Source organism: Brassica napus, chromosome A8, assembly GCF_020379485.1.
Source record: "Brassica napus cultivar Da-Ae chromosome A8, Da-Ae, whole genome shotgun sequence".
Classification (NCBI taxonomy): Eukaryota; Viridiplantae; Streptophyta; class Magnoliopsida; order Brassicales; family Brassicaceae; genus Brassica; species Brassica napus.
Window position 1 is genome coordinate 771,960 of NC_063441.1, and position 21,780 is coordinate 793,739.

The following is a 21,780-nucleotide window of genomic DNA, read 5'->3' on the forward strand; positions in this document are numbered from 1 at the left end:
TATAGAAATTAAAGAACGGTAGTTGAATGTGTATGTACCTTGAGGTCAATGTTAGTGCGATTAGAAAGTTGAGCCCTGAACTCAGGATCGTTGATAATATAAGACCACTTTCCCGGACCGTACTTGCATATTCCGGCGAGAAGCGCCTCCTCTTCTTCCGCCGACCACTTCCTCCTCTGTGCGTACATCATCACTATACCAGCTTTGTCGTCGTATCTCTTGGATCAAATGTCTCCTTCGCTTAGTAACGCTTCGGTCGTGTTTTCCTTTGGTCTATGGGTTACTCATCAATCACGGGAGAAAACCTAATTCCAGTATATATACAATATACACAACATAGCATTCAGAAAGCCTAATCATAAGCTATTAATGGGCTGAGAGTATGGCCCTTATAGAAAGTCAAAATATTAGTCAACTTTCATCTCGACCGTAAGATATTCTGAATTTTCTCTTTGAACAATGTTAATAAAGAGTTACAAGAACATTGATAGAAGTCTTGTCCATTTGTTAGTACTGTAACATTTTCAGCCTTGTATTATTTCAAACCTAAGCGACCAACATATTACTTGTATGTTAAGGAATATGTTAAGCTAATGAACACAAACAACTTTAATGAGTTTCCGGCCTCCAATTCATACGTCTCGTGGGATAACTTTTGCTTCCAAACTCCACTAGATCAATAAAGTGTTACAAGAACCAATCACTTATAGAACCACGATGATTAAACCACCAAGCGAATACAATTAGTGTCAAAGCCTCTAAGGTAGAACAATATGAGCTCAACTATATTCTTTATGCTTCTCTGAATACTAATTTGTCTTTGTCTCTCTCTTGTGCAGCTTGAATAACCATGTTGTGTGATCCCTTGTTGCTGAAGAAAAAGAACCGTTCTATCGGCACGTGACTTAACCCACATGTTATATTAGCATTCGATCTAAAGGGTTTGGTATGCTTGTAACTTGTGCAAGCCGGCCCATGGTTGAAAAAGCTGATGGGCTTGACCAAACCTCACAAGTACCCTCTGCTTGTAGCTTCGACATGTTTTTTTCTTTAATGGTCTGCAGATGCTTTCAGTGCCCGTCTTGGTTTTTCACCAGTGACTCTGTAAGTCCTTGTTGTTTTCTGTAGTAGTGTTTCTTCTTACTATGTTACTGAGTCCGTGTTACAAATACAAACCTGTATATAATTATATGTGGTCTTCTTGTCAGTTACTTCTGTTATATAGGTGCCAGCCAGTGTCTATTAGTTTTTCAACTACGAAAACCAGTACAATGGGAAAGCCAAAACTTGGGAAAGATTTTTCATGGTTTAGTATCGCTTAGTCTTTTACTCTTACTCATGTTGCAGATGTGCATTATAGCCCTCCCTTCTTGCTTGTATCTCTACATCCTAACTATAAGAGCTTATTTTGTTTCTGCATACGAGTTCGATACAATCAGAGAAAGAACCAACACCAATGACAAAACAACACATCAAAGCTCATAAGAGTCTCTGTTCTCACATTTATCTGGTTTAACAAACACTCTGTACCATTTTGACTTTTTGGGTTTTTTCTTGGACACATTTTTTTGGGTTTTAGAAATATATTTGGAGACCATCCGTTTCAAAAAGTATGTTTTAGAAATTTTCACACACAAAAACATATCAAATTTTGATTATAATGTATTTTTTTTGTAATTAACTATTTCCAACAATTTTAACCAATAAAATTTTAATAAATAAAATTATTATTTTTGAAATTTACAATTTACCATTAATTAATACCTCAGAAATATAAAAATAAATTTTTGGAAACTATTTTTTTAAATATTGATTTTTTTTTAGAAAAAATGGACGAAGTATTATTTATTTTTGTTGATTGAAATAATATTGAGTTTTTGTAAAAATTGTTTTTTTTACTGCCATTTTGTTTTTTTTTTTATAACTTCGTACTTTTTTTTTATAACTCTTCCTTTACTGCCGTTTTGTTATGTTGAGAAAAAATCTCGAGCTACGTGGAGAAAAGAAAAAAAAAACAAAATAGAGAAGAAGGCAACGAAAGAGAAAGAAAGGCAAGAATCTCTCTTTCCCCGTAGGTGACGGTCCCCGAATCTCTCAGGCAGTCTCTCTCTCTCTCTCGATCAATCCATCTTCTTTCTGCAATTTTCCAGGTACTTTCTCTTTTCATCTCTTTTTCTTGCAAATTTTACTCAGAAAAAAAACAAAAAGATTCGTCCTTTTTATTCCCCTGAGAATTGAAGGGTTTATTCGTTGTTTTTCTACTCTCTATTTTGTAATTGGATTATCACAATATAAATTTGGGAATGTATCTTTCCTGAGATTTCTCGTTCTTCTTCAGATGTTCAGTATCCAAAAGGAATCAATCAGCTTGGTGCTTCTTTAGAAAAAAATCTGTATTGTAAAGGACTCAGCTTTGTCTTTTATTACATGAGAAATGTCTGTTTGATTGATGTTCAGGTTTCTTGGCGACAGGGGAAGATAAATATATATATATACATATATTCTTTCACCATGAATGAGAGTAAGTAATGTTCAGAGCATTTTTATTTATTTCAGTATGATTGGATTGGTTGGTAACTGTTGAAATAATCAAAATCAGATATAGAGGAACAAAAGAAAGGAAAGTATGTACTAATCCGTGATGGTGAGGGCAATGAGTTAGGAGGACTCTTCTATAAGCCTCTTCCTTGCTTTGGTTTTGGAATCGGATGGCTCTCGTGAGTCTCTTTCTTCTTCTACTATTATTGTCTTGTCTTTTGCTTGAAGCAGCAGTAGAAGATTCATTTGACCAACCTCTTTGATGTTAGGTTTCTTCTTGGGTTCTTCTTCCCGTTTGCTTGGTACTTTGCCACATTTCTATACCTCACTAACTATTACCGTAGAGATCCACGCGAGAGATCTGGTCTTGCTGCCTCTGCCATTGCTGTGAGTCTCTCTCTCTCTTTCTCACACACATCCTTTCTTGATCAGCTGTAATAAAGGGTATTGGTTACAAAAGTGTGCATTTTTCACAGGCTTTGATATTCACCGTTGCACTGTTGATCACCGTTCTTGTTCTTCTTTTCTCTGGTCGCTAGAGTCCTCTGTTGTATATTCTTTCTGGGGTGGGTTTCTAAAGAAAACAACTTCAAGACTGTTTCCAGAACAAGTAAGAGTTTTATATTTGATGATGGAGAGAATGTGAGGTTTCAAAGAGAAGCTACTTTTGCGTAGTCCTTTTAGATTTAAAGTTTGGTTTGTCTTTTGTACATATACTATTGGAGGATATCTATATAGAAATGTTGTTTGAACCAATCATCATTTCATAAGAATGCACCTTGGAATCCATATATTGCACCAAGATAACAGTGGTTGTAACATAATCAGATTCATCTTGAAAGAAGAAACCATTTGTGCAAATCATTAAAGAATCCTTGAGAAAAGATTGTTACATTGTTAGTTAACACTTTGCAGTTTCTCCTCTCTCTGATCTTCATCACTCTAATCAACATTTCTTAAATGACATCTGAAACTAACAAAGTAAGCTGTGTGTCAATTCAGACATTGTTAGCATATGTCATTGAGTTTCTTTCAGCTGGAGAAGTTGCCTTCTCTTGAGAACCAAGAAGACAACAACCAAGACCTGCAACATTGCTGCTAACCCTGCAAAGACTAGTCCCACCGTCTCCCCTTTGTTTAATCCACCTCTCTTTGGTTCATCTGGTGATCCAAACCTCCGTGGCTCAGGAGGCGGTGGAAGGGATTCTGACCTGGGCTGCGGAGGCTGCTGTTGAGGAGTAGGTGAAGGCAGAGGCGCAATTGTCTCTGCTACTGGAGGTGGTGGAAAAATGTCTGTCACATTAACAAGTGGTGGAGGTGCAGAAGAAGGCGGTGGTGGTGGTGGAGGTGGTGGTGGCGGAGGAGGTGGTGGTGGTGGTGGTGGAGGTGGAGGTGGAGGAGGTGGTGGTGGAGGTGGAGATTGTGTAAAGAAAGGTGGTTCTTGTGATCTGACGAGGAGGAAACATAAAGATAGGGAGAGAAACAAAATGTGGAGGAGGCTCCAATGTCTCAACACAGAATCAAGAAAAGCCATTTATCAAGAGAATGAATCAAAAACGTTTTCCTTTTCTTCTTTACCGCAAACCAAATGTGACATCTGGAGATGAAGAAGAAAAAAAAGGAACAACAGAAACAGAGAAATGGAGGAAGTGGGCTGGATTCAGAAAGAATAATTAATCCAGTAACCAATCGTGAAGTCTGTGACAAAATTAAATTCTGAGGAATCAAGGTGAGAGAAAATACAACTAAGACAACATTCAGAGAGAGAGAGAGAAATGGTAAACATTATTTCCCGGGAATTATAGAGAGAGAAAATAACAGACTTACTTATTTGAGCTAAATATGGTTGGTAACAAGTTCAGTTCAATTTTTGTTTAACTTTGTGCACAAAAAAGACAAGGCATGGGCATTCAAAATATTCGGTTCGGGTTCAGGTTGGATTTTATAGGTCTGATTCCTTCGGAATTTAGAGATTTGGCCCATCAAGATTTTTATAATTTTCCGGTTCGGTTTCGGATAATTTCTCTCGGTTCTGTTACAAATATTTGATATCTACAAAAATTGTTTCTCGTTTGGATCGTTTTTCTTAATCCAAAACCTGTTAAAATTTAACCAAAAACAGAGCCACGCCCATAATTTTTTGGGATAAAATTTAAGAGAAACCAAAGCCAGCAATGAACAACTCCGGTTAACCAAAACAAAAGTTTGTATATAAATCTCGAAACTGTGACGGAAAAGCGGCCTTCTCCAAATGGGTCATAGATGAGCATGTTTGTTATCTGAGCTCACTGATGAGACTTTGTGTTTGGTAAATGTATTAGTGGGATAAAGGATTAGAGGCTGCTGAAAAAGATTGAGAGGGGGGGGGAGAGCGACAGCGACTTCATACATATTCGAAACACAACAATAGGCTATTTAGTTATCTTCTTGTCTGAATGACTGATTCCATAAAAGCCAAAAGAAAAAAATATTTGAATTTTGGAAAACTAACTTGTCTACATATCTTGTAATACAACATATTTTATTACACGTCGGCTTTAGACGACAAGTTTAACTTAAAAGAAAAAAAAATGGAACTTGTATCACATAATGTCAAGGCATGGAAACTAAACTCTTCTCTGAGTTTTACTTAGGAGAGAATTGCAAGCGCATCTCTGGATTTTCTCAACAACGACTTAGCTTCTTCACTCTTTTCTAGTTCAATCAAAGAGTTAATCTCACCCTTGAAATCTACTTCCACAGGATGCAATGTCGACACCTTGCTATACACTTCGATGAGCTCAAGCATGCATTGCGAAGTAGCCACATGAACCTGATAATTTCAATTAAGATTTAGTTCAAAAGACGAGATATTATTACACTACATTTATTTTGGTTTTCTCAAGTGCATGCAAATGATAATATATGAAGATCAATCAAATATCATTTACATATGCAAACCAAACCATTGCTAACAATGTATTCTATCGGTTCTTGTTCTTAAATGTTCTGCTTATCGAGAGGAATAAACCGGCCTTAGTTGAACACACTCCTATAACCTAATAAGAACATCAACTTCCAAGTATTAACTTTATCTATGCCCTAATGATACGAGTTCTTGCCGTGAAAGAAAAAAACACCAAATCTTTGGGGAATCTCATTGCTATTACTCAAACAAGCATGAAACGTATGCTTGCATATTCGTCCATAGGTCTCATTTGGTGCAATTTATTAGAGAAAATCCAACACAACGCAGACAAGAACATACCTGTGCTATCTTCACTGTGTTTATGCATTCCAGTAGTTTAGGAACCAGCGAGTGAAATAACTGAAAAAAGCAAGCAGAATACTTAGAAAGAAGGCTAAAGTATACACGTGTGGTAGATGTGATTGGTTACCTCATGAGCGAATTTTGTGGCATCACTAGGTAAAGGGCCATCCATAGAGTCATTCCATAGACTCTGAAACCTTGAACAAAGCTTTCCCAGACATGAAATCCCAGACATTTTTACTGCCAAAGGAAATTTAGATTTGGTAAACCCCGTAATAAACCGTTTTATGGAAAATAAAGTGAGAGAAGAAACCAGTACCATTCCATAGAAAACCAGGTGATAAGGAAATTAGAAGGACATGAATCAAATCAGCTTTCCGGCTGATAATGTCATCTATGGTTGCTACTTGGATGCATGACTTGACGCACTCCATAATTTTCTCAAGTGGGACTTGTCCGTCTTCTCCTTTTTCTGATTCTGAAAACAAAGGGTGGACGAACTGTTCAGGTTACAAAGACAAGTATGAGCTTTACATTGAGCTAAGGGATGTATCATTATGGTTAAACTCTAATCTTCAGGAGGCAACACTGACGTTAAACTAACTATTTCACAAATTTCCTAATCTTAAGTACTCACCCAGTTAAAAGTTTCAACAATTTTTACTAAACATAATATCCAATGTGCCAGGAAAATGATGTAAAAGTGCTATCAATCAAAGTATAGGAACAATGGGATTGTCCACTGGTTATGTAAAAACCTGTTTTGACAGCATCACTTGCAGACTGGACTTGAGAATTCGTTTTGACGGAGGCAGTATTACACATCTCATATAACATTGGGAAAACGGCACTGAAGAACTCTGGATCGCCAAAAGCTATTATGACCTGATAACATTTAAAAAAAATCAAATTATTCAAAGGACACACTAACCAAATAACGTTGTGCAAGAACTGCATTATCACATCTCTTCATTTTTGCATAACAAGCCGCAACTTTACTTACCTTCTCCAGGCAAGAAAAGGCTGACTCGCGATATTTCTTGACTTTCTTTCTACATGCAGAACATATCAGATCCAATATGACAGTGGGAGTTTTTGGATCCTCCTTGGTTATTGCCTCGTGGCAAGAGACTGAAAGAGCACCAAGGGCATCTAAAAGAGCATCCTTTCCCTGTGAATACAAGTATTACTTTTAAAAACTAGTGCAGAAAATGTGCCTCTATAGGACAAGTAGAGCAGAGCTCTAACTTTTTACTGGAGAAACAAAATATTTATCGTCTCAAATTTAATCCTTCTGTTATAAATTTCATATTCCACTTTTTTATGAACCACCACGGAAAAGAAAAAGGAAGGTAAATATTAGAATGAAAGAACTGGTCCTACCTCCCATAAGCGTCCAGGCATTTCATTGATAAGACACTGCAGCAATTTGTTATGTTGCGGCGATAGTGATTCACCCAAGACTTCAGTTAGCTTGGAAATTGCCTTACCAGCCTGAAAGCAAGTTTAAATCTTCTATGAGTACAACACAGCGCCAGCGGTAAAATATCAATTAGTAAAAAAAGAGAGAGAATTGCCTTCTTTTTGCTTGCCCACGAGGATGATGTAATGCTCTCACAAATATGATTCACAATTTCTTGCAGAAACAACTGCAACGTGACCCTTTCACCACTTGTGATGTCTTCCCACACCTCCTCAAAGAGGCTTGAAATCTGTTTGTCATCCTCAAATCTGAAATTTATAATAACTATAAGCTTCTCTAATTTTGCGAAAATAGCGAAAATAAGTTTATTCTATAATGAAGAATCTGCGTCTAGACAAATCTGTCAAATCTTTGTAAGAGAGAAAAGATACTATCTGCCCAAATTTCAAAATAATGTGTGGATCTTACTAGACGATGGTATTAAACACATGAATTCCGATTTACAGCTGTAGTTTTTTTACCGTAGTTTAAAACTAATATCAGTTATAATCAGGTTAGAAGATCGTTGTGCAATATCCCACATGCATCAGACTCAGTGATATGCAGTTCATATGGTTTACCTAAAAATAAATATAGAATATGCAGTTCCTGCCGTTTACCTGGAAAGAAATATGACTGGAACAATAGCCGACTGATGACCGCTCATAATATCAGAAGCTGTAGATGAGAAGCTTTTAAAAAGACTCGCACATGCGATCTGGGAGCTTCTATCACCAGAGTGAAGAGCTGCAGTTTCTTCGATTAAGCTTTGAGCTTGAGAGGGACTAGAATACTTCAATACAACGCCACAAGCACTCGAAAAGGCACGTTTTGCAGCAGAACTTTTCTCCTCCTTGGCGACAGGAAACAAAAGTCTTAGCAGCATTCCAGTGAACGGCTTTATCTCGGTACCTACTTTCTGCACTAGTAATGAGATAAAGCTGGCAACACCAACCCTGTTGAAGAAAATAAAAATTCCACGAAATATCAACATCTACAATTAAATATATGAAATCTAATAGTAGAGACAAAAATCATACACTACACTGAAGCAGTTAACCGAGTCCATTAGGAATTTAGGATGGGTAAGAAGGTATGGAATTACGTCACTTATACAAACTAAGTGAATGGCTAAAGTTACTTAAGTCTACCTTATGTGAATTCAGTACTCTCTCGGGAACTCTTTACAAGTCCCAAGTAAAGGTTGTAGAAGAATGAATTCTTTACTGCTAGAATGTTTTGAATAACTGACCTCGTATTGAGGCCAACACCACTTCGAACAAGTTGAGTGAGACGAGGGATCAACTGCTCAAGTGACTCAGTATCCACTATATTAATACAGAGATCAAGAGTTTCCCACATTGGAGAGCCTTTCGAGATTGAAATTCGTAGATTTTCAAGTTTCTCGGTTTCTATGCCAATATTAGCAGCATGCAACTGAAACACGAAAAGTTTAAACTTAATACGATGTCAGGGCAAGCAAAAATTCAAACTGGAGCTGCCGACATTAAATGATACCTCAACATAGTTAAGTCCTTGGTCTTCAAGACTAGACAAACTTTCCAACATACAGCAAACTAAGTCTGATAGATGTGGACGGAGGGCAACTCCTGCACCCTGCAAACGAAAACAAACAGCATAAATCATTTCTGAAGTACAGAACATGCAACGATATACAAGTCAAATTTGATTAATTTTTCATGTTAGGAGTCAAACTGAAAGAACACACATACGTAAAAAGTCTAAGATGCTCGTTTGTTTTACTAACATCCATCTTATATATGTCCTCCCAACCAAAAGCACTAAAATTAAACATACCTATTATCTACTATTAATTTCTGCTATCTGGGACTACTGATAACTCATCTGTATTGAAATAAATATGCTACTATTAATGTCACAATAATATCTTTGAGATACAGACATGATACGGAAACATACCGAAATGCAACAGAAACAAATGATATGAGCACAACTCTCCTAGATCATCAATCTATCAAAGTTAGGGCTAACCTTTGCAAGCTTCATAACAACTGCAATTGAAGCCTTCCGAACACTGCTGACTTTACTCATTATCCCTTCTGAAAGCAAAAACGGGAGAACAATACCCATTGCCTGTCTTGCATCTGATATTTCGGTGAGCGTGATATCACAAATCCTTATTGTTAAGGATGTCACGCTACGACATAACTTATCACCAGCATTTCTCACAGTCTCTTTGATGTCATCCATAGCACGGAAAGCAGCTATCCAAAGTCTTTTCAAATGCTCCCCAACCTTTAATAACATAAGTGTGAAAACAAAAACCACTAAGATAATTTAATGGAACAGTAATGTTAATGTACAAAACAAGAAACAACCATGAAGCTGGGTGTATATGTATCATATACTCCAATGCATATATTATTGTCTATAAAACCAGAACCGTGCTAAATATATGGAGACTAACTTCATATACCAATGCAGTATGCAGACGCGAAGCAACGATAAGCTTAATTTTAATTATCTATTACAGAAAGAAGATCTTACCTGGTCAAATTTCCGACCTTGAATAATATCAGCAAGGGCAAGACAAGATGCCTCACGGGAGCGCCAAAGCCGTGAACCACATTGTACTAGCAGATCATCAAAGATGTGATTCAAATGTTCATCAACAGCTTTCTTAGGGTCTTGTATAAGTGCTTTCCAGATGTGTGCCATAGCATCCTGCCAAGATTACATGAAAGTTAGCAGTTATAAAAAAAAGAAATAAAAACACCCTTTTGGCCACCTTTTAGTAAACCAACTTTCATTGCTCTTCGTATAGAAAAAAGAAAGACTTGATTCAACAAATCAAAAGAATGTCTACAGGACCTAAGTGATTCTTGCGGCTTGTAAAATAGCAACAGCTCAAATATTTCTTTTGTAAAATTGAACAAGCCACTAATTAAAATAGCAACGAAAATGTGATTATAAAGGCTATGAGGTGCCACTCCGTTCAATTTAAACAAGCCAATTTCTAGTCGTTAGACCAAGGATGAATATACAATGGGTACGATGAAATATTATCAGTATGCAAATAAATTAACAGCATAGACTGAACAATAATATTATGAGCATTTCAGAATCAATAGGGCCCCTATTTGAATAACGCCCGCTAATAACAAGTCATATTCTGGAAACGTAGTAATCTAACCTGCACGTTTTTGTCAGGATCATACTGGTATCGGATCAACCTCGGAATCAACAATCGCAAATGTGGTCGAAGAGCATCTCCTGCTTGTTTGGCTATCTTGGAGAACCCAAAAGCAGCTCCTCTCTTCGAATTAAGAGATGCTTGGTGATTGGCTAAGTCCATAAATTTGTAAATCAAATCTGGTTGCCCCATTTCATTTGCAAGATTACAAAGCTCCTTGTACGTGCTAATCTTCCCTCCACTGGGACTCTCACCGATAGTGCCCTCTTGAAACACTTCAGTCTCTTCATCAAGCTGGATAAAAAAAAAATACTTTGAGGACCAAATACAAAACCTGGAGTACCATAGGAAGGGCCTCGATGAATAGATTATACCTTTATAGCTCGTTTTCTTTTGCTTGTGCCAGTTAGGGTATTAACCAGAGCATCTACCAGACTTTGCTTCATTGATGAATCACCAAGTTCATAGACAATGCTCATGCCCTGGGATGCCAGCTCCTGTGTAAGTTCATTCTGGTCACCTAACAAGTGTGAGAAAGCCTCCTGCAAAAAAATATTTATGTTAAACAGCAGTTTGTACAAGCTTCTTCTACCCAGAATGGTGTTCACAGCAGTTACTTGGCAGCAAAAGATGATACCGCGTTTCATGTTAAAATAGTAATGGGCATAACAATTCCAGTATCCAAATGGGTAATGCATCTAAACAAATTGGAATGACAAGGTCTTGATTTTCTTTTTGGTTGTGATGGTACAGGGGAAGTTAACAAATGCCCATGAGTGCAGTAAGAGAATAAGGTTGCAACTACAAAAAGAAGATTAAGTTGCCGCTTGCTAACCTGAATTTTAGGAAGCATTAGTTGTATTGATGGATGTTGCCCACAGTACATGATCAAAGACAGCATCCATACGGTTCCAGCACATCGTTCATCCTTCCTGCTACTGTATAGAAGAGTATCAAAGAGCTTTCCAGAAATTGTTTCTCTGGTCGTGACACGGCTATCTTCATCACCAGTTTTGGCATCAGACAATTTCTTTGACAAAGATTTAACTTCTCGCATCAGAAAATTTGAGTCCGTAGAAAGAGATGTATAATTCGTTTTCAGAATCATATCAGCAGTAACTGGTACACCACCCCAGAGGAAAGATAACGCCTCACCCGCGGCAAACAAAATTTCTTCAGCCTGGCCAACAAAAACAAATGACAAAATATAGAGGCTTAGTAAGTTCTCTCTTTAATCGAATAAAAAGGACAGAGGGTAGTGGCTAACAATCCCACCTTAGAGCGTGAAAGGCTAAATAAAAGATCAAGCGCTATCTTCAAGTGCGAAGATGACATTTCATTTGAACAGATATGTCCAAGAGAAAGGGCAATTTTCTGAACTGATTTTATATCATCACCAGAGAGTAGCTTGCTCAATTTTTCTTGCAGAACTTCCAGCACTTGAGTCCCTGATAGAGCAAGTCAATCAACTGAAACTCGGACATACAAGATACAGACAGGCTATTGGTATAAACTGACCTGGACTAGAATCATTAACAAGAAGAGGTAATGGGCCACAGATTCCAATATGACCCAGAGCTTCCATAGCAACAGAAGCCAGTGGTGCAGTCTCCGAGTTAACAACATCCACCAAGCATTTAACCGCATTTTGAACAACCGCTTCAGAAACCTGTTTAGCGGAAATTCTTATCATGATACTATCAAAACATTGAAAGTATGTAGCCATTTCAAAAACAGATGTTGAGACTTATTAAGCTGGCAAACGTGATTTAGCACTAACGCACAAGATTTAGCCCGTGATTGGTGTCTAATAATTGTAGTACAGCGTATCAAAAACTACTACATCGGACAGACATTTCCTAAAAGAGAAAGGAAAGATAAACCAAGAGATCTGAAGAGTGACAGATCAGACTTCTGCATTAGCTATTTTATTTATCTGAAGCAAAACTTTGAAGAATGGACATGAAGAGAACAAATGAGAAGAAAGAGGAACAGCATCTTCTTAACTGTTTTAGTAATTCAATGGTAAGAATTGCCAGAGGGACTAGTATATTCATTAGAACCACCAAGCCATGTCAATGTATTCTCATTTTATTTTTCCGAATTGCGAATAAGACAATAAGTTTCTTTGCCAATGGGTTATTTCTACGTGAAGCAAACCACCTCGTAAATGGAAACGGTTCCTAAACAAGAGAGCTCGATGTTACGGCTAAATTTGTGACTTAGCATGTCCAAGCAACTAAATAGTCAAGGATGGGCAGTAACAGTATCTGGATGTCACACCACAGGCTAATTAGGATGCAACAAAAGAAAGACATATAGGATTCAGATTCATAGTACCAGGGATATCACCAAACTTATGCCACAACAATCATATAGGTGGGTATAAGAAAATCAAAATCACTTACAGCGGGTATTCTATATAAGCAGTGTGCTGAAACATATCCTACAGCGCATAACCCCCCATGGTGTGCCTCGAACCTAAGAAATCAAAAGGTTAGCTTTAAAATATGATGAAGTGTCTACTTCCTGCAGCCACAAGCTTAGTTGCAACATAGATTCCAAAAAAAAAGAACAACACCTTAACTTCTGCGGCGGTTGAGAAACCGAAGCTATCAATTCAGAAAGCAAGGAACATGATTCGGCATCAGAAAGAGCACAGGATGCCATTCCGAGTAATCGTGATGCAGATTCACGAGTACTCAAGTCTGTATGACTAAGCAGACGCCTTAGCCATACAACTTTTTGAGAACAGTAAACTTCAACCATCTTCATGTGAAGAAAAAAAGATGGACGGTTAGTTTAGAATAGATTTGATCTGCGAAAAGAGGAAAAAAAGAGGAAAAGGAAAGAATAATCAGAAAGCAGACCTCCGGAAGGTAAGAGCCAACTGAAACCAAAGCTTTGGAAGCGCAAGCATGCAACTCAGCCGAGCCTTCGAATGCCAGGGAATGTTCCAATAACAAACACATTCTTTGCGCCGAAGACAAAAATTCAGTCCCAACTGCCTGGGTATTGATCTCCTCCATCTGTATCTCAAAACACTTCACTAGAAACTTAATCATGACCACATATACTTGCGACGGAAAGAGAAGTTTCTGGCTTCTCATTTCTGATGAATCCAACAGTTTGGGCTGTTGCTTGAGAATGTACTCCAGCATCTCAACGAACTTTGGGTATTTGTGGTCATGATTAGAGACTATACTGCGACCTTCTTCTTTCAGAAAGAGTCCTTCAAGTGCTAGTTCCCTGAACGTAGAAAAATGGAATAATACACATCAATTCAATAATTATCAAGAACCAGAAACAAATGAAGCATTGTCGATTATGTCATGGTGGATCCACGGAAGAGGATTTGTTTCAGCATGAAAGTCATTCTGTCAGTCCGTCAAATGCCTAATCTTAAGGTATACAGAACTCACAAATTTACTACAACACTGGAATGAAAAGAGCAGACTAAAAAGATTGTATACCCTCCACTATAAAACGTTCAAGCACTTTTTTTTTACATCAAATTTCAAACACTTTAACGCTCAATTAGGAGACCTTCCTAATAAGCCGAATTTTATTTCAGATTTGAATTGTTATAAAATATGTGTGTACCAGTAAGAAGAACCTATTAGGAGGTTAAGAAAAACAGACCTGGAGAGCTTTCTCCGTAAACATTCATAAACTCATTTTTCGCAATTCAACATGCAACAATCACAACAGTACGCAATGACATAAGATAAAATCCAGTACCTTATATCTAGCTTCATATCTGCTGCACTGAGCATGCAAATATACAGACTTGGACAATGTTGTGAATCATACAAAGAAGTTGCCCATCGCAACGCACAAAACCTTGCTTCATTTTGTTCCTGTCCAATATAAGCCACAAAGATAACAGATTTTATATAATCGAGAAAACTTGGTAACAAAATCGAACTCAGTGGCGCAATTAGCTAAATAAATTATATCTGAAAAGTATCCATACCGCCAAAGAATTTTCTAACAGAAGCACCTCCAAATCCTTGAGAATTTTCTCTGGGGAGTCCTAAAGAGATGATTACCAAAACTGACATGGTTAGTTTCCAAAAGAATACAAAACAGAAAAGGATAACATAGCATAAGCTTTTGATGCCAGAAGATCAAAACGGAAAATGAGAAGATTAATCGTGGACATAACTTTAAACTAGCAAACCTTGTATGCAGCAGCAAGAGATATGATTGCCTCCTGGATAGTTGAACGAAGAGATTGGGTTTCTAACTTCAATGCGTTAAAAAGACGAACTGCCATTTCAGTCTTTTCCCTGTAAGTTAAGTTCACAACAAATAAAATGTCAGTTAAATGACAGCAATGTAGGGCAATAGAATGAATTCCTTACCTAAAAAGCTGAGGCAAACGTTGTGCAATCAAACCAATAGCTTGAAAAGAAAATGTTTTGGTCTCCCTTGATAGAGCATCTGAAGGAAAGCATAACATATTTATTTAAATCCACTTTTGAACAAGGAAACTAAGGACTTTTTCCTAAAAAGCTGACCTGCTTCTGAGCCTGTTCCGTCAAGCATTTTCAGAATAGCATTCAGTATAACAGGGCCCATAAGTTTCAGTTGATCTATTTTTCCCTGCATTTCAATAAAAAAGTCCAATGACACAAGTATTAGCAAATTCAGAAAGAAAGACTCGAAAACCCAAAGTGAAAAAGAGAAGGGGACATCGTCAGATATTAGTATGGTCCTTCATGGCATTTTCTATAATAACATCTAACATTGAGTTAAGAAGAAGATATTGAGTTATTTCTTCACAAAAAGTGTGAATATGTATTTCATACTCCCTACTATTGCACAAAACAAACATAATAGCAAGCTGAAGCATTTAAAAGAATGACTTTACATGCTTAAAAACCCACACGGTGAACTCCATTCCCATTTGCTTTAGCCTTAAGGTCGTTCCACTTCCTGTCCCATGAAAGCAAGGCAGATAGCAAAAGTACTCAGTAATCAACATGAAAAAACAAAAAATGAAAAACCCAATTCATAGAGAACATGTAACTCTTTTAACTGCACCAAGAGACTAAATAATTCCTGATCAGTAATAATTGAATCCTCTTCAACGATAAACTAGCGTCAGGAACCAACTAAATTATTCTTACAATAGTCAAAATGCAGATCATTGATTTTTTTTCTAAGAAGCTTGTAGCGGCTGTAGTTCAACCTGTTTTGTTTTAATTCGACTGACTATATAGACTATTTATGAACAAACAATATATTCCCTATCTAACTAAACAGATGTATATACAGACCATGGTCACAGAAATCTTTTACCACTAGACAGTCCAATTTTGTAAGTATGACATATATTAAACAACATACCATACATACAACCAAATATGCACTGCAATGTGGCAGGAAAACTATTTGCGGCTGCGATAGAACGACAGAAACCAGACATGAGCTTCATTTTCAAGGCTATGTTTCCTGGAGCTACACTATGCTCTGGAGTAGCATGTTCAGTGGCAGTAGTGCCTGCATACATATCAAATTGATGAATGTGAACTTAGCATGGTCACCGAAAAAATACCCAAACACGGGAAGAAAACCCTCAACACTCCAGATCTCCCAAAATTTATACGAATTTGTATTACATCAGACACGATAAATTTGCAATAGAGTCTGTATAGTCGAGGATGAGCCCTAGGCATGTCATCCACGAACCTTAGGGTAGACATAGACCTGATCCTAGATGCTAGGACCGGATTAAATAAATCTCATTTTTATGCTTTCTTCGAGTGTGATTTCAGTGTGCAAAAAAAAACTAATTAAATTGTTGGAGAAAAGGACCACGTACCATTGAATAGTAAGAAGAGTCTCTTTATCAACTTGGGATCATCCAAATTCGTTACAGAAGCTTTCTTTTTAAGAAGCTCTTCCCCTCTTTTAGCTACGGGTTCTTGACTTGAATGATTTTTACCAACAAATTCACACAAACTCTCAGAGGCACGAAGAGTATAAATGCAGTGCAAAAAAGACAGTGATAAAATAGTATTTCATGTCATATAACAGAAACAAAGCATATAATGCCTGTAAAAACGGAAAGCATACCTATCCACTGATGCAGCAATGTACAACGGATATACGGATTCACCAGGCAAATCCATGGTTCCAATGACATTCAAGATCCCCAACTGCGTAAGAGAATGATAGATTTATTTATCAGAAAATCCTTAGTGACCAATGTATAGCTTGGCAGCAACAGAAAGAGATACGTTTCAGGTTACTTAACAGACCTTTCTTTTGGTAAGCATGTCCCCTTTCAATTCTTGCTTTCCCGTTATACGATTAACTTGAAAAACTGAAAGCCCAGGAGGACATCCTCCTCTGAATTAGAAGGTCGAGCAACTCATATTAGATGCAGATATAACTGATATAAAAAAAACACTTCAAATGGATTTCGTACCCTTGAGGAGGTGGTTGATACAAAAGCATATGAAGGCAAAAATCCAGAAATATTTCTTTATCCTGAGATGCAATCAGAGTACTATACTTTACAGAGACATCATCACTGATCCGGCTTGCATGACACTCTCCAATAACCTGAAATGAAACCTAGAACTTGAGGATACTGAAGACAAATAATTTTGTTTAGTGAAAAAAAGACTTTTTAAAACTATCATCTATCCAGATGAGACACCACCAATTAATTTGCCAAATAGTCTTCTCCTACATTTCAAATTTTATAACACTATAGGAATCACCTGATGTCGTTCCCCACATAAAACCTTATGTACCACCACTATATGCAGCACTAACCACCATAAATGATAGAAAACCATCAAATTTTATAACACTCTAGGAATCACTTGATATCGTTCCACTATATGCAGCACTAACCAGCAACAAATTCACACACAAAAAAATGCAAAAGGAACTACCACTATAATCAACAAGACAAAATAAAGCAAACAAAATGTCTCTGTCATCTAAGTAATGCATAACAATTTCAACAACTAAATACAAACAGATAGAAACCCATCAAATAGACAAACAAAATGCAAAAGGAACTGTCTCTGTAATCAACAAGACAAAATAAAGTAAAATGTCTTTGTCATCTAAGTAATGCATAACAATTTGAACAACGAAAAGCAAACAGATATTCAAATTTACAGTTAAGAAAGGAGGATTGAGAGGCCACCTTAATGGCAATTCTCAAAATAATCTCTTGGTGCTGCTGAGGAAACTTTGAAACATTCTCCAGTGTCTTTGGTGCAATATCCTCCCTTTCCTATAAAAATGAAACAAGAACCATTACTCTCATTTGGTTAGCAAACATACCCACTCTCCACAAGCAAATCTAAATTCCAACAAAGTGATGATCGAACCTTAGCAGGAGCTCGTTCAAAAGCCATCTCAACATACACAATAGCAAAGTTCCTAACCATAGGAGACGCAGCAGGGTCTGTGTACAGCTTCCACAACTCCAGCAACGGCAAACCAATCTCATGATGGTGCTTCACTCTCTTGTTAACGTGACTCAGTATCTCAAGAACCTGTCAAAATTAGGGTTTCACGATTAATCTCAAAACATAAATTCGATTTCGAAATTCATGAGATACTGAATTGAGTCGGGGGATTGAATTTACCTTGTTGCGAACGGCGGGAGACTGGGAGGAGAGAGATGAGATGGTGAGAGGGAGGAGCTTCGAGACTAGAGCTTCGAGCTTGGAGTCGTCGCAGAGGGCGAGCCTAGTCAGCATCCGATCGAGCATTTCCTCCAGCTCGCCGTCCGATTTGGAGGCCAGTGACGAAGACGATGAACCTTCCATATCTATTCTCCCGAGATTCTGTATCTTTGATTCGATTTCAATTTCTTCGCTTCTTCCTGGGTTCTTCTTCTCTTCTTATGCTTTTTCCTCAGTCTTCCTCCCTGTCTTGTAGGACAAGAGAAGAAGAGTGAGGCAAAACGGTGTCGTACAAGAAGGCTTGTAATTTTAATGGGCCAAGGTATAGAAAGGCCCAATATCTTATCCGAAGCAAAACTACCAGTCGGATCTTTAGACTGAGGTTCTTAAATGGGCGTCGGCTCAGATCGGTTATATTTTACGGATATTTTGAATCTATTCAAGGACCAAAAATATTGTTCGATTTAGGTAGTAGTCTTTCAATTTGGTTTGGCTTGAGTAATAATTTTTTTTTGTCAACCTGATATCTATTCTATTAAAACAGCAGTGTGGCCGATTGATAAAATGTTATGTCCATCATTTTACAATCTATATATGTCTTAATAATATTTCTACTTTAACTCCTCAATTAACGGATCCACTTCGCTAAACCTTTTTATATATGGCAATGGTTATGAATTATTTTTTTTAACAAAGCAACGGTTATGCTTCATAAAAATCGCTCATTCCTTTTGGTGTTATGCAAATCTGTATGATTATTTGCTCTTATCATTCTATTTGCTATTCAAATGTTATCTAAATCATTACATAAAATAAAATCATAAAAAATTAAAGAAAAACATATAATTTATCTATTTAATTACTACTTGATTACTAAACAAAATTGTAACTATACTTTATTTTTTTAAAAAAAAAATTAATCACTTTTTAGGAAACTAAGTAATTATTAAATTCTGATAAGGACGGGTATATTTTTTGTTTTAATTTTTTTAGAAATTTAATTTTTATATTTGAGATATATGGTGGATAAATCTACCATCATTTTGGATAAATCTACCATCATGCGGATCAAAATCTAGGACATACAATATGATCACAAATAAACATGTACATAGACATATAATAACAAAGAACCAAATGTATGTTGGATCAATTTTTAAATTGCTATTATTTTATAAAATAGATTTTGATTAAGATTTATACATAAATATAATTACAAAAAAATACACAAATATAAAAATTAAATTTCTAAAAAAAAATTAAAACAAAAAGTATACCCGCCCTTTGAAGAGCGGGTCAAAATCTAGTTATTATTATAAAGCCCGAGGGCTAAGTTAATACAAATGGAACTCAAATTTAACCTCATTACAATATTGACCCAAAACAAGCCCAACATTAAAGATAAGGATGTCTCTTGACATTACATCTGTCTCCACGTGTCTTCTACTGAGCATAGATGGGATTACGTGATACGCAAAGGGCGGTGCTGCTTTTGGTGTTATGCAAATCTGTATGATTATTTGCTCTTATCATTCTATTTGCTATTCAAATGTTATCTAAATCATTACATAAAATAAAATCATAAAAAATTAAAGAAAAACATATAATTTATCTATTTAATTACTACTTGATTACTAAACAAAATTGTAACTATACTTTATTTTTTTAAAAAAAAATTAATCACTTTTTAGGAAACTAAGTAATTATTAAATTCTGATAAGGACGGGTATATTTTTTGTTTTAATTTTTTTAGAAATTTAATTTTTATATTTGAGATATATGGTGGATAAATCTACCATCATTTTGGATAAATCTACCATCATGCGGATCAAAATCTAGGACATACAATATGATCACAAATAAACATGTACATAGACATATAATAACAAAGAACCAAATGTATGTTGGATCAATTTTTAAATTGCTATTATTTTATAAAATAGATTTTGATTAAGATTTATACATAAATATAATTACAAAAAAATACACAAATATAAAAATTAAATTTCTAAAAAAAAATTAAAACAAAAAGTATACCCGCCCTTTGAAGAGCGGGTCAAAATCTAGTTATTATTATAAAGCCCGAGGGCTAAGTTAATACAAATGGAACTCAAATTTAACCTCATTACAATATTGACCCAAAACAAGCCCAACATTAAAGATAAGGATGTCTCTTGACATTACATCTGTCTCCACGTGTCTTCTACTGAGCATAGATGGGATTACGTGATACGCAAAGGGCGGTGCTGCTTTTTCACTGGAGCCGCCGTAAGCAAGAACATCCGATGAACCTAAAACTTGAATTTACAGAGCAGCCCAACATTGATTCCATTTGTACGCTTCAATCTCCCAGATCACCTATGTTTCCCTTGAAAAATTCATACTCTTCGTCAGATGTTAAATCACCAAGTTGCTTTAATCGATTCAACACCAGCCTTTGTCAAAACACTTGTCTATAGAACAAGCTCTGACTTTTCTTAAACTGGAATAAATCGTTAAGCAAACAAGCAAAGCTCTAATCTTCACTTCTTGCGAAAACTTTACAAAGATTATTAAATGCAAAGATTGATATCTCAAGAAAATGAAGATCAAGGATGACTAACGAACAGACAAATTTCTAAGAAAACACTCGGGATATACGTTTAAGAAGGAGAGATGAAGCTTTTACGAAAACTCAACCAAAAAAACAGAGATAAAAGAGAATCATGAAGAAAACCTCTGTTTCGGTTGAAGAAAAACACATCAAAAAATCGCCAAAGCGAAGATTAATCCGCTAACTCGGAAGATAAAATCGCCTAAGCGAACAAAACAAATCGATCTTTCGATCGAAGATAGGTATTTTACATCAAAACATAAGGCTGATCTCTTACTCCCTGTGATAGAAAACAAACAAAAAAATTGGGCCCTTTTCTATAGTTAAATTTGTATGATTTTGGGATGAGCCCTGGACCATTGCACTGCTCGCCCTCCCTTTTGGACCGGCCCTGCCTGTGAAAGATATGAGTCTGTGAACAGGGAAAGAAAGAGAGGTTTGGCTTGAGTAATAAAACTACACAAAAAGTTTGGTTCGTATTCAGTTCGCTAATTTATAAAAAAAATATTGGATAGTTTATGGTAAAAATCCTTGGATAATTCGGACTATGTTTGATTCGGTTCTCGATAATTTTCTAATTAATTTTACAATACTAGAAGTTGCTATTATTCAAAGGAGAAGGTATCTACATCAGATTAAAAATCAGTCAATCAGAAGTTTCTTTCTTGACACGTCATTTAATCCTCAGTCGATAATCTTACAATATTAGACTTCTTGATGTGGGCTCAAATCGATTTTAAAACCAGAGAATAATGTACTGGCTCAAATCAAGACCACTTCTAGAAGCTTGGATTGACTCTTCCTCGGACACTTACGTATTCTCTGTTTTTCATCTTCAACAGCTGAGCCTCATAGATATGGCTCCTAATTACCCATTCATTACTTCAAGAAACTGAGAAGCATGCAGCTCTTGAGATTCCTCCACCTCCACACCATATATATATATATATATATATATATATATATATATATATATATATACTAGTGGCGCCGGGTTCGTATGTTTTATTTTTTATTGAGTTCAAAATTGTTATTGTTTTTTATCCATTGGATAGTGGTTAGTGATAGTAATGTAAGTGGTTTTCATTGATCGATTCAATA

The 21,780-nt window shown here is 36.3% G+C and overlaps 3 protein-coding genes and 1 long non-coding RNA gene across 6 annotated transcripts; 1 reads left to right on the plus strand and 3 right to left on the minus strand.

The window, feature by feature from the left end:
- Nucleotides 1-1,988: 1,988 nt before the first annotated feature.
- Nucleotides 1,989-3,327, plus strand: LOC106443422 (60S ribosomal protein L18a-like protein). 2 transcript variants are annotated; one of them, XM_013884996.3, is made up of 5 exons: nt 1,989-2,150; nt 2,458-2,521; nt 2,600-2,717; nt 2,808-2,925; nt 3,015-3,327. In XM_013884996.3, exons 2-5 carry the CDS (start codon nt 2,512-2,514, stop codon nt 3,075-3,077), a joined length of 309 nt encoding a protein of 102 aa, XP_013740450.1. In that variant the 5' UTR covers nt 1,989-2,150; nt 2,458-2,511; the 3' UTR covers nt 3,078-3,327. The 2 variants fall into 2 exon arrangements, with proteins under 2 accessions (XP_013740450.1, XP_048594380.1); XM_048738423.1 differs by having other exon boundaries at nt 2,011-2,150; nt 2,339-2,521.
- A 23-nt stretch (nt 3,328-3,350) lies between these two features.
- Nucleotides 3,351-4,505, minus strand: LOC106443411 (leucine-rich repeat extensin-like protein 3). The gene has a single exon (XM_013884982.3). The coding sequence runs from the start codon at nt 4,070-4,072 to the stop codon at nt 3,557-3,559; it is 516 nt and encodes a 171-aa protein (XP_013740436.1). The 5' UTR covers nt 4,073-4,505; the 3' UTR covers nt 3,351-3,556.
- Nucleotides 4,506-4,988: 483 nt separating this feature from the next.
- LOC106443388 (proteasome adapter and scaffold protein ECM29-like) lies at nt 4,989-18,309 on the minus strand. 2 transcript variants are annotated; one of them, XM_013884955.3, is made up of 35 exons: nt 18,048-18,309; nt 17,787-17,954; nt 17,600-17,689; nt 16,865-17,001; nt 16,695-16,785; nt 16,510-16,592; nt 16,256-16,362; nt 15,781-15,933; nt 15,302-15,366; nt 14,949-15,033; nt 14,793-14,871; nt 14,609-14,717; nt 14,402-14,461; nt 14,167-14,285; nt 13,296-13,674; nt 13,007-13,194; nt 12,834-12,906; nt 11,944-12,094; nt 11,701-11,873; nt 11,261-11,605; nt 10,800-10,967; nt 10,426-10,719; nt 9,780-9,956; nt 9,264-9,527; nt 8,769-8,867; nt 8,503-8,687; nt 7,871-8,206; nt 7,366-7,519; nt 7,172-7,282; nt 6,792-6,959; nt 6,547-6,673; nt 6,108-6,266; nt 5,916-6,028; nt 5,786-5,845; nt 4,989-5,350 (listed from the first exon to the last, which is right to left on the minus strand). In XM_013884955.3, exons 1-35 carry the CDS (start codon nt 18,228-18,230, stop codon nt 5,168-5,170), a joined length of 5,436 nt encoding a protein of 1,811 aa, XP_013740409.1. In that variant the 5' UTR covers nt 18,231-18,309; the 3' UTR covers nt 4,989-5,167. The 2 variants fall into 2 exon arrangements, with proteins under 2 accessions (XP_013740409.1, XP_048594381.1); XM_048738424.1 differs by lacking the exons at nt 17,600-17,689; nt 17,787-17,954; nt 18,048-18,309 and having other exon boundaries at nt 16,256-16,357.
- A 1,704-nt stretch (nt 18,310-20,013) lies between these two features.
- On the minus strand, nt 20,014-21,093 carry LOC125577237. Its single transcript, XR_007315587.1, has 2 exons — nt 20,803-21,093; nt 20,014-20,454 (listed from the first exon to the last, which is right to left on the minus strand). It is a non-coding gene; the product is annotated as an uncharacterized LOC125577237 (long non-coding RNA).
- Between the last annotated feature and the right edge of the window lie 687 nt (nt 21,094-21,780).